General features: G+C 61.0%; 1 protein-coding gene across 3 annotated transcripts in view; it reads right to left on the minus strand.

Moving 5' to 3' along the window:
* The window catches only part of KCNH4 (potassium voltage-gated channel subfamily H member 4), a 40759-nt gene that overhangs the window by 11415 nt on the left and 14247 nt on the right, over positions 1–15097 (minus strand). For 2 of the 3 annotated variants that reach the window (XM_074979140.1, XM_074979139.1), the window contains exons 3-11: positions 13785–13916; positions 13189–13316; positions 10897–11140; positions 10091–10248; positions 9468–9675; positions 8377–8571; positions 5809–6008; positions 2673–2922; positions 1681–1895 (exon numbers count right to left, since the gene is read on the minus strand). In XM_074979140.1, coding sequence (XP_074835241.1) covers positions 1681–1895; positions 2673–2922; positions 5809–6008; positions 8377–8571; positions 9468–9675; positions 10091–10248; positions 10897–11140; positions 13189–13316; positions 13785–13916 — 1730 coding nt within the window. The remainder of the gene's footprint in view (positions 1–1680; positions 1896–2672; positions 2923–5808; positions 6009–8376; positions 8572–9467; positions 9676–10090; positions 10249–10896; positions 11141–13188; positions 13317–13784; positions 13917–15097) is intronic. The other variant, XM_074979141.1, reaches the window with a different exon arrangement.

Genomic DNA, 15097 nt, shown 5'->3' on the forward strand with positions numbered 1-15097 from the left:
GGTTTTCCTTTATGAAAACCCAGTTTTCCCCTTAGTTCCTCTTTTCCCCCTATTTTTATTAGGAGTTAGACCCCAAACCTCTCCCCAGTCAGCCCCACAACAGGAAAGAAGCTATTTACTGGCCCTGGTGAGCCGAAACCCTGTGGAAAACAGCTGGTCTTGCAAGTTAGCTGTTATGTCAGGCCAAGCCTGCAGGAGCAGACTCAGGAGGGGTCAGCAAACCCCCTTCCAACCAACGCCAGCCCCAGAACCAGAGCCAAACCCAACTGTCTGCAGGAAAACACCGTCCCCTTCAGCAAACTTCATCCAGCCCCGACTGTCGGCTGCTTGACCCCTGTGTTGCATGTTAACATCTTTGAGGTGCTGCCCTTATCAAGGGAGGGTCCGCAGGGCTCAGAGGCGGAACGCGGCTGATAACCAGCAGAGGGCGCCCACAGCACTGAATTTTTGTAGGTCCTATGCAAACATGGGGGAGAGGCACTGCTTTTTGGGGACATGGTGATAGATTTTTTGATTTAGGACCCAGAGGGAAATTTCCCCACCAGGCTGTACTCAGAGCCTCTGGGCGGGGGTGGTCTTCTCCAGCGGGCACACACCTCGGACCAGTGCGGAGACACAGCTGTAAAACACCCTGGACTGCAGCTGATCCGAAGCAGGTATCTATTCCAGGGCAGATGAGCAATGAACTGCTATTTCTGAAGCAGAACAGTCCCGCCTGACTGTGGGAGTCAGCAGCATGACTAAATCCACAGCCCTGCGCCCGCACCCGGGCAGCTCCCCAGGCATAATTCACTTTTGGGGGGGGAATGTTGGAGGGGCAGCCCGCTGAGATCAGAGGCAGCTGAGATCTTAACGTACAGCTCAGCCGATCGGAGCCTGGTTCCATTTCCTGCCCTGGGGTGGGCGCTTGCACTCCTGATATCACATGGCAGATAACGCACCTGCTGTGCGGGCACACACGCCAGTGGCAGCTGGGTTCCCCGCCAGCTGGGTGCTTGTGCAGCCACTCAGCAGCAACTCTGATGCTGCCCCACTGATTGGCTAAGCACCCCACAGCCAGGCGTTTTTTAATTTGTACGGGTGGTGCACGTGCTTTGGTGCACATTAAAAATTTATTCCACAAACAAATGGGAAAAAAGTCCCCACGTGGACGGAAAAGATGAAAGAGAATGCTACTTGGCAAACAGCACCCAGGTGAGCGAATGTGCCTGCAACGTCCTGACCCACCATGCTAGGCAAACGCGCTCACCTTCTCCTGGAGAGGTGCAGGCAGGAACACAGAGCCCAGACAACCCCAGGGCTCCAGCCAGCCCCAGTATCAGCACTTCCAGTTACACCACGGAGGAAACCGGCTTGTGTGTGTTATATTCAGCAGTGGGGGAGGTTGGGGTGTAACGTGGTGACTCGGGGCCTTTCCCGGGGGGGGGGGGGCGGGGGACACACGCTGAGCAGAAAGAAGGGAGTGCCGAGGCCTGTGAGCATGGACCAGGCCCCACTTCTACTGTGGAAATCCTGCATGAGTCCCTCAGCCCGGAGCTCCCCTTAGAGCGGCACACCAGGGCAGTGGGGTGTCCCCTCACAGAGCCCTGCCCCAGCCACGACAGCTGGGAGCGGGAAAGGAGGGTGCTGAGCCCTGCCCCACTGGGTTTCCTGTAGCCTCCTGGCCTTGCATGCACCCACCTCGGTCTCGCTGCCCTCCCGCAGGTTGAAGGTAAGGTCCTGGTGGATATCGGCCATGAACTTGCTGGAGTACTCGGGGTACAGCTCCAGCACCTCGAAGAGGCCGCGCAGGCTGAGGTACTGCAGGTCGCAATAGGTCAACGCCTTGACGTCTGCGTTGGTTTTGATCACCTGGTCCTTGCCGGGCAGGTCAGCCCCGATCAGGTCCCCCTTGCCTGCAGGCACCAGGAAAGGGGGATGAGCAGGACGAGGGGTTCCCTGGCCAGGCCCTCAGGCAGCCCAGGCCGCAGAGGGTTTGCCTGCCTTCTCGGAGACCCATTTCACAGATGGGAAGCTGCGGCACAGAGCTGGGGAAATGCCTGGTCCCCTTCGAGCCAGGAATGGAACCCAGGAGTCCTGACTCCAGTTCCCTTCTCTTCAGCCTCTGCCCCCTCCAGAGGAAACCCAGCTGGGGAGGGCCCCAAGAATATGGGAGAGCCAGGCCTCACTGGGGACGAATGACAAGATGGCCAGGCCCCAAGAGCAGCCTGTGTTCATGCTGTGAGCTGCCTCCAGCCCAGCCGTGATTCGGAGCGGCCACAGGGCCCTGCCTGGCCCCTCACATGATGGATCCGCCACCCTGACCCCAAGGCTGGGGCTTTGTCAGTTCCCTTCATGGCAGGTGGGGCAGCCCAGAGTGCCCAGCTCCAGAGCTGCCGCGTGACCAGGGCCGCCCCTCCAGTCCCTCCCCAAGGACGGCGGGGATGGGCGCCAGGGAGCGACCGCCTCTCGCTGCTGGGAGAGGCCCCAGCCCTTCAGGGACTTACTGCAGGGCTGATGGAAATCCTGGAGGCCACAGGCTCCAGCGCTTCCGGCACAGCTCTGCCCCATGCCCAGGGAGCCCTGCCTCACAGGTTAGTGGAAGGAGTCACCCCCGGCCTTCGGTTGTCCCGGTCCGAGACCCCCCACCTCCCATAAGACCGGCAGGGGGCACGCGCCAGGCCAGGCCTTACCCAGGATGGCCAGTACCATGTTGTCTTTGAGGACCTCGAGGGAGCCGGAGCAGACGAAGTAGTTGGCCTGCAGGGCGTCGCCCTGGCGCAGCAGGTACTCGCCAGGGGCGCAGAAGGAGGTCTTGATGTGCAGGGAGAGGGCGCGCAGGCAGCCCCGGCTGGCCCTCTCGAAGAGCGGCAGCTGCAGGATGTCCTTGTTGAGATGCATGGTAATATCAGCCCGCAGCTCGTCCGGGAAGTCGCGCAGCAGCTGGCGGGGGCAGCGGGAGGGAGTCAGGGGCAGCGTCCCCAGGACACGGAGCACTTGGGAGATTCAGTGGCCACCCAGCTGATTAGCAGGACGCCCACAGCTGGTGGCCCACATCTATAGGTGGTGCACGTGTGAACCTCCCTTGGTGCATGCAACAAAATTTATTCCACATGCAGATGGATTAAGAATTAGAGGGACCGCCGGTCGGGGGGTGCCGGGAGAGGCAGATTTCACCTGGCGCCCACCTGCCTTCAGCCCATGGCACCCTTGGGCAGGAGATACCAGCGTCACTGGAGACACAGCCCCGTGCTGTCCCTGCACAACTCCCAGGGCCAGGCGGAGGGCTCCCAATGCCACTGTCCCAGCTGGGGCTGGCTGTGATGCTATCAGATTAAAACTCCAACATCTAGAGCACTGCTTCTCAGCCAGGGGGTACGGGCACCCTTGGGGGTACACCAAGATCTTCCAAGGCTACAGCAACTTCTCTAGCTATTTACCACCTTTTACAAAAGACGGTCTAAAAACGTGAGTAAAGCCAGTACAAGCTAAAAGTTCATGCAGGCAGCGACTTGTTCCTACCGCTTCGCGTGCCTTACGCTGAAATGTCAATTCGATATTTCTAGTCCCATTCACTGATTTGGTAAAAAGGTGGAAGAAAGTCAGGGGTACTTTATAAAAAAAAGGTTGAGAAACACTAAAATCAATCACTGCAGTCCTCGTTACATGCCTGCATCAAGGGAGGCGTCTATTCAGAGCTTACGCTGGATATGGGTAAACACTGTGCCCTTGTAGCGAGGCATACGAGGGTGCATTAGGAGGAGCATTTTGAGCAGATCTAGAGAAGTGGTTGTTCCCCTCTGTTTGGCACTGGTGAGGCCACATCTGGAATATTGCATCCAGTTTTGGGCCTCCCAGTATAAAACGGATGTGCGGAGCAGGTTTGGCGGAGGGCAACAAAAACGCTCAAGGGCTGGAGCACAAGACCTATGAGGAGAGGCTGAGGGATTTGGGCTTGTTTAGTTTACAGAAGAGAAGTCTGAGGGGTGATTTAATAGCAGCCTTCAACTTCCTGAAGGGGAGCTCTGCAGACGATGGAGAGAAACTGTCCTCAGTGGTGTCAGATGGCAGAACAAGGAGCAATAGTCTGAAGCTAAACAGGGAGAGGTGTAGGTTGGATACTAGGAAAAACTACTTCCCCAGGCGGGTGGTGAAGCACTGGAATGTGTTCCCGAGAGAGGTGGTGGAATCTCCATCCCTAGAGCTTTCTAAGTCCCAGCTTGATAAGGTCGTGGCTGGGATGACTTAGTGGGGGTTGATCCTGCCTGAAGCAGGGGGCTGGACGAGATGACCTCCTGAGGTCCCTGCCAGCACTACGATTCTATGACTCTATGCTGGTAGGAGTGTGCGAGTGTCGTGTGTGTGTTTGACATCATGAGCATCAGCTGTGTACTGCTGCGTCAGATGGTAGCTCCCCGAGTCCCACTTTCAGAGGAGCTAGCCAGCATGGCTGGGAAAGGCCAGTGCAGTTGATCAGCCCACCAAGAAATACCGGACTGACAGTGGGCCTCGGGAGGTGCCTCTCCACACCCGAGGAGCCAACGTTCAGCCAGGCAGGGAAGCGATGGCGTCCGCCTGAAAAGAACCGAGATCTGCACGGCCAATGGGAATCCCCCCGTTTTCCCTTCAATCTGGCTTCCCACTGCTGGAGGCTCTTTGCTAGGAACTGAAGCTCTGGGCCCCGGTGTCCAATCAGTAGCGAACTAGCCACGTTCTTCTGAAAATATAGTTATGGGTCAAGCCAGCTCGCCACACTCAACCGGCCCAAGAGCCACAGGCAGCTTGTATTGGACACCACGGCTCTAAACACAGGACTGCATGCCCCGTCCTAACAGCAGAGCTACTCCAGAGATTTGACTTACCCCAGCAGTTTATCTCACGTCTGCTACAAGCCTGCGCTGCGCACTTTGCAATTGGTGCCTCTCTAATCCAGCACCCTCGGGACCTGACCGACTTCACCGGCTCTAGGAGGCCAATACTGCCAGGCAGCATTACCAACACTTCCACCGCTTAGCGAGCTCTTAGGAGACATTTAGGGGCAAATTACAGTGAAACACCAGCACAAAGCACAGAGAGCCAGGACTGGTGGCTGGAAACGAACTTTATGGGACCGCAGGAAACTTGACCGCACCCCGATAAGTGGTCGTCCGTTTAATGGAAGTCATGCCGGATTCTGAATGGTGCCAGACGAGAGTGTTCTGGATTAGAGGATTCAGCCTGCGTCAGTTTTAACTGTCTTTCTTTCCTTCTCCTTGAAGTTTTAGAGTCTAAAGGAGAGTCTCCTTGGAGAAGACGTGAGGTATAAATTGACCCGGGAATGTGGCTGATCCTTTGGGATTGGTAGATGCTTTTTATCTGGTTAAGGAGGGGGACAGGTGGGGCACAGGAGCACTGGGGTGTCTGAGAGAATTGCCTAGGTGACCCCTTGCTAGCCAGCGTGGCTAACAGAAGTGCTCTCTGTCACTGGTTTGGGGTGTCTTGGAGTGGAGGTCCCCGCTCCCCGTCTTGGGCTGGAAGCAGCCCTGTCTCCAAGCAATTTGCTCTGGATACTCTCAGCCGTGCCACCAAAAAACCCCCTTCTCACCCTGCACAGCAAACCAGGCAGCTGTTGCCGCATTGCACGTACTGAGCCCTCAGCAAGGTCAGGACCCCTTTGCCGCCAATGCACACGGCCCTGCGCCCATGGCCCGTTGCTCCGACCCTTTCCAGCTGCAGCAAGCATGCACTGCAGCCAGCCCTGTAACCCCCCGGAGAGCCGGCTCCAACCCTCCCTGCCCCAGCAGGCAGAGGCCCAGCGCGCAGCACAGCCGGGACGGGTGCACCTCCTACCTCGTTGGCATCGATGCCGTTGTTGACCGACCAGGTGGTCTGGAAGTACTCCAGCATCCTCTGCTTGAGCTGCTGCGGGAGGCGGTGGACGCGGATGAAGTCCTTGAGGTCCTTCATGCGGGTGTGGTAGAGGGAGCGGCGGGAGTACATGCGCTGGATGATGGCCGTGACGTTGCCGAACACGACGGCGTGCATCAGGGCTGCGGGGAGAGTCCGGCGCCATGTCAGCACCAGGCGCACGCTGGAGCACGGACCCCAGCCTGCACCCCCTTGGCGCTACAGCTGCTGCCAGCACCATGTGCCCTGCAGGGCTGGGGGAACCTACTTGCCACGGGACTTTTCTCCTGGCCTGGAACCTCAAGCTCAGCGTCAGCAGGGAGGATCACGTTCACCTCTAACAGCCTCCCCCAGACACGGGGCTCCCCTTAACCGCCCCACTCCAGCTGCCTGACACGAAGGCAGTGAACAGTCCCCATTTCCTTGGGGACCAGGCCTGCCAGGGAGCGTGCGATCCGGCCACACCCCCAGGAGGCTACTGGATTCTGATGTGACCGTACAAAACACGGTTGCGAACCCTCTTCGAGGTCTCCACCCAACCCTTTGCCAAGTGGGCCCAGGGAGGCGTCTCTCGCGAGCCGGCGCCTGGCGGATTCTGCTGCTGCGGCGGCTCATGGGCAGGAATGGCTTTTGGAGCCGAGGTTCGGAGTGCTGGCCGGTTACTTGTCTTTCAGAGGTTTGTGGTCCGAGATCGCAGCAGGAGGTTGGGCCAACCGGTTGTGGAAGGGTGGCTAGACAGGTTAACGGGAGGACTTTGATGTGGTTGTGAACGGTCAGAGCAGCATGTAAACCGCAGCTGCTGCCGACAAAAGGACCGAGCGGGCAGGTGTCTGGCTCCAGTGACGCTATCTTGGGCTTGCTGCCACAGGAGAACAATGGCGGCCCTCCCGCCGTGGGCCAGGGCGGGAAGCAGGCCCTGCGGGGTTCTGCCATCTGTCTTCACTGCAGCTCATCACACCAGGAGCATCTTTGCTCCCTCGAAACGGAGCCCAAAGGGACGGACATGGGCTGTGTTCCAGTATCAGAGGGGGAGGCGTGATAGTCTGTATCTTCAAAAACAACCAGAAATCCTGTGGCAGCTTGGGGACTAACAGATATTTTGGAGCATCAGCTTTCGTGGGCTTTGCCCGCGAAAGCTGATGCTCCAAAATATCTGTTAGTCCCCAAGCTGCCACAGGACTTCGAAGGTGTGTTCCAGAGACTCGAGACAGCAGATGAATCTCTCGCTGCTGCAGGAACTTTGGTGTGTGGAATTTGATGACCCACCTTACACTCAACCTTTTATTTCTCTCTCTTTATTGATAAATCCTTAGATCAGTGTTCACCCTGCGGCACCTTCCACACTCCCAGCCTCCGTCCACTTTAACCAGTAGCCCCCACTCCCCTCCTGGTGCTGGGCCGGAACCCAAGAGTCCTGGCCCCCAGCCTCCCTCCACGCTAACCACTAGATTAGATGCTCACCCCACCTCCTGGGGTGGGAGAGCGAGCCCAGGACGCTGGGCTCCCAGGTGCTTGCTCTAACCATTAGGCTACACTCCCACCCCCTCTCCTGCGGGGGATGGATCCCAAGACTCCTGGCTGCCAGCCCACTAGGCTACACTCCCGCCACTGGGATAGAACCCAGGAGTCACTAACCATTAGACGAGACTCCCGCCCTGCTACCTGCAGGGTGATAGATCCCAAGAGTCCACCCTCCATTGTAACAGTGCTCAGCAACCTCCCAGCACATTTCAACATGCGGTACGTCCCCATCCCCCATCCCCTCCCCCTCCTCCAGAGCCAGGCACCCCCAGCCCCCCACTCTAACCCAATCCCCCTCCCTTCCTCCGGAAACAGCCCCCCCACCCCCCGCACGCACTTCTCCCACTAAGCGGTGGGTGCGTGCGCAGAGCGGGGGTCGGCACTCCCGGCGCGCGGCTGAGGCACACCCAGCGCCACTTCGCGGCACACCAGCGTGCCATGGCACACGGGTTGCAGAGCGGTGCTTTAGAGGCTTGATTCTCAAGGCCTGGCCCAGCGCGCTCTGCGGGGCTGAGATCTGAGGCACGCACGGACCTGGGAATGTGGCTGGTTCTTCGGGAGTGGAACAGCCTGTGTGGACTTGGTGCGACTGGTTTTCATCGCCTCTCCTCTGTGCAAGGCGGGGACCGGCTGTGGCCCAGGAGCAGCCGGACCATGCGCAAAGGAATGGCTTGTGTGACTGTGCTGGCCAGTGTGGGCTGCTGGGTTTGGTGCCTTCCAGTGGAGGACCCCAGTCCTGGGCTGTCAGTAGCCCCAGCTGTACGCAAGTCAGCCTGAGCTGATCCTCTGAGTGGCAGCCCCAGAAACCCGCTGTACTACACCTCCACTGACCCCAGTCCTAGTCACCTGCCCACCTCCTACCCTGCCCCTGCCCAGCCTAGGGCGCAAGCCTCCTTGTCCTGGCCCTACCTGGTTCCCCGCCCGCCTGGCCCTAGCCATCTCCCCCCTGCACCGGGCCAGGCCGGCCTGCGTCCCCGCAGCCCGGCTCACCCCCGATCAGCATGGTGCAGATGGAGAAGATTTTCTCGGCGTCGGTGTTGGCGCAGACGTTGCCGAAGCCCACGCTGGTGAGGCTGCTGAGAGTGAAGTAGAGGGAGGCGATGTAGGCGCTGCGAACGGACGGGCCGCCCAGCGAGTTGTTGATGTAAGGGACCTCCAGCCTCTTGCCCAGCTCGTGCAGCCAGCCTGCCAACCACCGTGAGAGGTTAGTCGGCTGGGGATCGGGGAGGCTCCTCCCCCGGGCAGCCAGCCTGCGATGGAGCCAGTGTCCCCCCTCTTCTGTGGGGTACCCGGGCTTGGTGCCACAAGCTGCCGCTGAGACTCAGCTCCAGAGAAGGGCGAGCACAGCTGGGTCATTCCTGTCAGCTAGTCAGCAGAGCCCACAGCCAGAGCCCACGGACCTGCAGCCAGATCCTGCAGCCAGAGCCCGCAGCCAGAGCCCACAGCCCTGCAGCTAGATCCTGCAGCCAGAGCCCGCAGCCGGAGCCCTCAGCCCTGCAGCCAGAGCCCACAGCCAGAGCCCTCAGCCCTGCAGCCAGAGCCCGCAGCCGGAGCCCACTCTTGAGTCCTCTGCATTGCACCAGCATGAATCCTGGGGATTGCCTTTGCACAGGTCCCAAGCCTATGTTTGTGCACAGGTTTCCATGCAGCCCCCAGCCTGTACAGAGGAGCCCAACGCCTGGCCCTCGCCAGACCCTGAATCCGCTTCCCTGGAAGGCTCCTGGCGAGCAGCTGCAGCGTACGTCTGGCAGCAGAAAGGACACACTGCTCCCGGCCAGCCATTGCCTTTTGCAGCCCTTCTTGGACCCGCAGCATGGGGCCCAGGGTAGCAAGTCAGCATCAGCCCCTGCCTCGCACAAGTGAGGAAACCGAGGCACGGTGCAAGGCAGTAACCCGCCTCACTCATGCAAGCAGTCCAGAAGAGAACCCAGGCATCCTGGCTCCCAGCCGCACCTGCTCCAGCCACTAGGTCCCACTCCCCTGCCAGCGCCAGCAACAGAACCCAGGAGTCCTGCGCCTGTCCCTCCCCCACACCGGGATCCCTGCGCCCCCTCAGGCCCTGCGCACCCCGTGGGACTCACCGATGTCCCAGGCCAGGGGGTCGTTACTTTCCATCTCCTTCCGGCCAATGACGTACCAGATGCAGGCCAGCCAGTGGGCCAAGAGGGCGAACATGGACATGAGCAGGGTAAGCACCATGGCGCTGTACTGGGAGTAGCGATCCAGCTTCTGCAGCAGGCGCAGCAGCCGCAGGAGGCGCACCGTCTTCAGCAGGTGCACCAGCGAGGTCTGGGTTGGCGGGTGGGAAGAGAACGTCACTGACCACGGGGGGCCAGGCGGGGGCTGCACGGCTCATAGCTTCAAGAGCTGAGTCACAGGCACTGGCCCGGCTAACCTTTTCCAGGCTTGTGCGGAATATTTTTTCATGTGCACCAAGGCCTGTGCCAATGAGCACCACCCACAGAAGCACGAACCCAGACATGGGGGCTCTGCATCAGCTGAGCGGCCTGGGCATCTCTCCTGAGCAGCTGCCCAAATGCACAGCTTAGAGGGAACACAGGTCATGGGGGAAACAGCCGGGCAGCTTCCCCCGTCTCCGCCAGCACTGCATGCCTTGAATCCTGGCGGGTGCTTGGGAGACGGGACGGACCCCCTGCCCCCCATCGGTCACCAGGACACCCCCACCCCCCAGCTTCGCACTCACCACGGTCACGTTGAACGCGTAGAGCAGGTCGAAGGGCAAGGCAGCGATAAGGTCCACGAAGAACCAGGTGGCCACGTAATGGATGCAGATGGAGCGGGGCTCATACACCACCTGCCCCGACTGGCTGACGTAGGTGGTGCGGAAGTTCAGCACAATGTCTGCAGAGGAGCACGGAGCTGGTCACTGCCCGAGCCCTGCCCACGGCTGCCCAGCCTCGTCGCCACCCGCCGCCGGCGCTGCGGGCGGCAGCCTGGAAACAGGCGGCTCAGCTCCTGTGATGGGGTTCAGGGGTCCCCCTGCGCTGCACCCCGTCCGCTGGCAGGAGTGACTCTCACTCAGCAGGTACAACAGGAGGTTTATTAGGCAACTGATGCCCAGTTTCTCACAGAAGTGACAGTACAGCAGCCAGAGACAGTCCTTCCAACCCGCCCTGGGGAGAAGACCCCGAGGGGTGCCCCTCTGGGGTGTAGCTTTCCCCCTGCTCAGGCTGGCTGCCTTCCAGCTCTCCCTTCCCCCAGCCTCTAACTGCCACCCCCGATTCAAAACCCAGCTCCTCTTTGTTCAGGGCAGAGGTGTTACCTGCCAGTTGTAGCCCCAGGGTCATCCTTAGCTGCTGGGAGCTGCTCTGCTTGTCTCCCACATCCAGCCTGACTCACACATGCACTCCCCCCACTCCATCACAGCCCCAGCCCAGAGCGGGGATCGGGGGCGGGGGGAGCAGCAGTGACCAGGTGCCCACTTCCCCAGCTGCGAAGGGTCCGGCAGCCCCCAAACCCAGCTGGGAGGCAGAGCAGCGGGCGCCCTACCCAGGATGAAGAGCATCTCCACGACGATGTCGCTGACGATGGTGGTGCGGGCGGCCACCAGGCTGTCCTCGGTGCCGGTGAAGCAGACGTTGTAGGGCACGGTGACAGCCACGTAGAAGGTGGCCAACAGGATGAGCCAGTCCCACAGGGCCTTGAAGACGCTGTAGTGCAGCAAGATGAAGCGGGATTTCTGCACCGAGGCCACTTTGTACTCGGGAACCGAGGGCTTGCTCTCGAAGACGCTCTGGGGGAGGAAGGAGGGGTGGGGTGCATGTGAGACTCAGGCTGGATGTGTGTGTGACAGGCAGAGCAGCTCCCAGCAGCTAAGGGTGACCCCCGGGGCTGTAACCTAAGCCGGCAGGTAACACCTCTGACCTGAACACAGAGCGGGGAGGAGCCGAGCTGGGTTTGAATGGGAGGCGGCAGTTAGAAGCTGGTGGGAGAGAGAGTTGGAAGGCAGCCAGCCTGGCTAGGGGGGAGGCTCCACCCCAGAGGGGCACCCCCGGGCTCCTCTCCCCAGCATGGGTTGGACCGACTGTCTCTGCTGGCTGTACTGACACCTCTGTACTGAGCTGGGCCTCTGTCGCCAAATAAGCTTCCCGTTCTAGCTGCTGAGTGAGAGTCCCTCCTGCCTGTGGAGGGGGGGCAGAGCTTGGGGACCCCTGAACCCCATCACAACGACCTGCGCTGGGAGAGCTAGGGCAGAAGCTCCACCAAGCCCCAGGCCGGCTGCACAGGGTAACTTCCCTGCGAGAGCGCTGCCCCTGACTTCTGGCCCGAAGTCTTTTACCTTCCACCTGTGGGTGGCTCTCTCCTCTGCTGGCAGCCCGCGGCGGGGCCCACGCTCACACCTGGAGCTGAGTTTTACCCAGGGAACGCCCGGGTGGTAATTCCAGGGCGGACGCAGCCCCCGCGTTCCCAGCTGTGCTGAATCCGCGTCAGCCAGAATATGCAGCTGTGCTCACCCCTCACAACAGCAGAATAACCCAGCGAGTCTGCTGCGGGGTGCCGGCGGGGGTCAGCCGCCCAGGGTGCTCTGCCTGGATACGCTGGGTAGCCTGCCACAGTGCTAGGGCAGCCGAGCTGTTCTGCTGGCTCTCGTGGGAACCACGAAACTCCGACCCTCCCTGGAGCAGGACCCACACCTGGGATCTATCGCACCACCCTGGCCGCTGCTCACACAACCAGTGGTGCCCCAGCTGCCCACTTTCCTGCTCTGGGTCAGGACAGGACCATAATGCCCTGTAAAAATGAATTGGTACCAGCTGGAAAAACTGCTGGGCAGGCCTGGAGCTGCCTGCTGGAGGAGGGCTGGAATTCTCTGGGCGAGGGAATCAGGGCTGGCAGGGGACAGGCCTGGGAACACCTGAGGTTAGGCAGGAGGGAACCAGGTAAGGCTGCTCCAGTGAGGCACAGGAATAAAGGCCCAAGCGGTTGCTGCTGCTCCCCGACAGGCGCCGAGGAGTGAAGAAACTCCCAGCAAGAGCAAATTCCCGGCCTCTCTCAGCAGCAGCTCCCTGGGCAGCGACAACGTGAGTGCGACCCCAGCACGGCCCTTGCAGGGCTGGTCAGCAGCTGCCCCGTGGGGCTGGTGTGATGAAGTCGGGGTCGCGAGGATTTGATTCCCCTGGTTAGGTTGCGGGTGTTTCCTACTGTGCTGTAGTAACCCTGCTGAGTGCCTCAGTTTCCCCAGGCACAGCATCAGTGCGGAGTGAGGAGAGCTTCCATGCGACGGCTTCTCACACGCACGCAATGGGCCTCCCTGCGCTTTGTAACCTACACAACCAGGCGACACTTTTCTCCTCCAGGAAGAAGGACAGATGTGGGAGGAGGAGCCTGGCTGGCTGGAATTGGAACTGGGCTGTGGAGTGGGGCAGTCTGGTCCGGCTGCAGAGGGAGGAAGCGGGGGCCAGGGCCTGGCTCGGGGACCCCCTCTGGACCCGTCTCCCCAAGCTGGACGGTGCTGACGGCTTCTGGTTCCTGTGCTGAAAAGTCTGTTCTCCCCTGTGCTCATTGCCTGACAACCCTTCTGCTCTCCCTGCTGAGTGAGAGTCACGTCTGGCTGCGGGTTGGGGGCAGGGCCTGGGGACCCCCTGCAATCCCCCTGCAGCTCCTGGACTGTCCCTGCCCCATATCCCCTCCCCCCAGATTCCTGCAGGGGGTGGGTAGGAAGCAGAATCTGACTTGCTGCCAGCACATGGTGACCTGGGAGCCCAGCAGGGACCGGGCCGGGGAGGGGCCCTGTGGGATGAAAGGCTGGGGCTGTTCGGAGTCACAGCACCAGGTCCTTACTCTGTTGATCTTCATCTTGGCCCGCTCCTTGCCAGTGAAGTGGCAGCTGAGCTGGTGCAGCGCCGTTCGGCCCTGCTTGCGCGCCGCCCGCAGGTGGGAGCTCCCCGCCTTCTTGTGCCGATGCTTCTCTGAAACACACGGAGAGCAGCTCAGACTGGGCAGGCCGGGCGCAGCTCAGACCCAGGGCAGCGCACGCTGGAGCCGGTCCCCCTCCTGGCTGGCCCAGGGCCCGGCTCAGGGACCCCCTCTGGCCCCTCTCCCCAAGCTGGACGGTGCTGACGGCTGCTGGTTCCTGTGCTGACAAGTCTGTTCTCCCCCGTGTCCCTGTCGCCTGATCACCCTCCTGCTCTCCCTGCCGAGCGAGAGTCACGTCTGGCTGCAGGTGGGGGGCAGGGCCTGGGGACCCCCCCCCCACTCCATGACAGAGAGTCCTCTGGGAAACAGCCCGGCTTTCAGCAGCCAGTGCCACAGGGCTCAGCCTTGCTCCAAGCAAACGCCACCAGGGCCACGCTGGCCGTGCCCTCCCGGCAGCCTGCTCCGCGTTCCGCTGCCTCCCCATCCCCAGGCTTCCTCCCTGCCCACACCCCTGCCCGCACCATCTCTCCTGTCAGTCGCGTGGCCCTTCCCCTGGCTCTCCGTGAGGTCCTTGAAGGAGACGAGGAAGAGAACCACCTCCCCTTTCTCGTTCTTGATGGGCACAATGTCCAGCAGGCACCAGAAGGCGGCTCCTGCCGGGAGAAGGGAAATAAGCTGAGCCAGGAAACGGCCTCGCCGGGCCCACGCCACCCCCAGGCCTCAGCTCAGGCACCCAGGAGCCTGGCACCCTGTGATGGAGCGGGGGGAGTGCATGTGAGACTCAGGCTGGATGTGTGTGTGACAGGCAGAGCGGCTCCCAGCAGCTGAGGGTGACCCCCTGGGGCTGTAACCTAAGCCGGCAGGTAACACGTCTGACCTGACCGAAGCGCAGGGAGGAGCCGAGCGGGGTTTGAATGGGAGGTGGCAGTTAGAAGCTGGTGGGGGAGAGAGGGGAAGGCAGCCAGCCTGGCTAGGGGGGCTACACCCCAGATGGGGCACCCCTCGGGCTCCTCTCCCCAGCATGGGTTGGAATGACTGTCTCTGCCGGCTGTACTGACACCTCTGCACTGAGCTGGGCCTCTGTCGCCTAATAAACTTCCCACTGTACCCGCTGAGTGAGAGTCCCTCCCGCCTGCGGACGCACAGGGTGCAGAGCTTGGGGACCCCTGAACCCCATCACTCACCCACACAGGGTTCAGGCCAGCACCCCTCACCTCCCCCAAGGCAGGGCTAGTCAGCAACACCCCATTAGGAGAGCACCCTGTGCATGCAACCCCCCAGCCAGCAGGGATCCCCTATGGACCTTCAGCCCCCAAAGCAGAAGGCTCTAAGAGGAGCTGTGGGAACAACTCCAGGACCTGGCGTGACAAGGGGTGTGTGTGAGGGTTTTATTCCCCTGGTTGGGTGGCAGGTGTTTCCCGATACCATGCAGTAACCCGAGCGAGCGCCTCAGTTTCCCTAGACACAGCATCAGTGCAGAGCGGGGAGGGGAGTTTGGGTGGGATGACTTCTCCCATGTCGGCAATGGCTCTCCCTAACCGAGGCAACCAGGTGACAAATTTCCTGCCAGGAAACAGGACAAAGGCAGGAGCTGGTTGGAATTGGAGCTGGGCTGTGGAGTGGGGCAGTCTGGTCTGGCTGCAGAAGGAGGAAGGGGGGCCAGGGCCCGGCTCAGGGACCCCCTCTGAGCTCCTCTCCCCGAGATGGACGGTGCTGACGGCTTCTGATTCCTGTGCTGACAAGTCAGTTCTCCGCTGTGTCCCTGTCGCCTGATCACCCTCCTGCTCTCCCTGCTGAGTGAGAGTCACGTCTGCCTGCGGATGAAGGGTGCAGG

The sequence above is a fragment of the Carettochelys insculpta genome, chromosome 28 (genome assembly GCF_033958435.1).
Source record: "Carettochelys insculpta isolate YL-2023 chromosome 28, ASM3395843v1, whole genome shotgun sequence".
NCBI classification, from domain to species: domain Eukaryota; kingdom Metazoa; phylum Chordata; order Testudines; family Carettochelyidae; genus Carettochelys; species Carettochelys insculpta.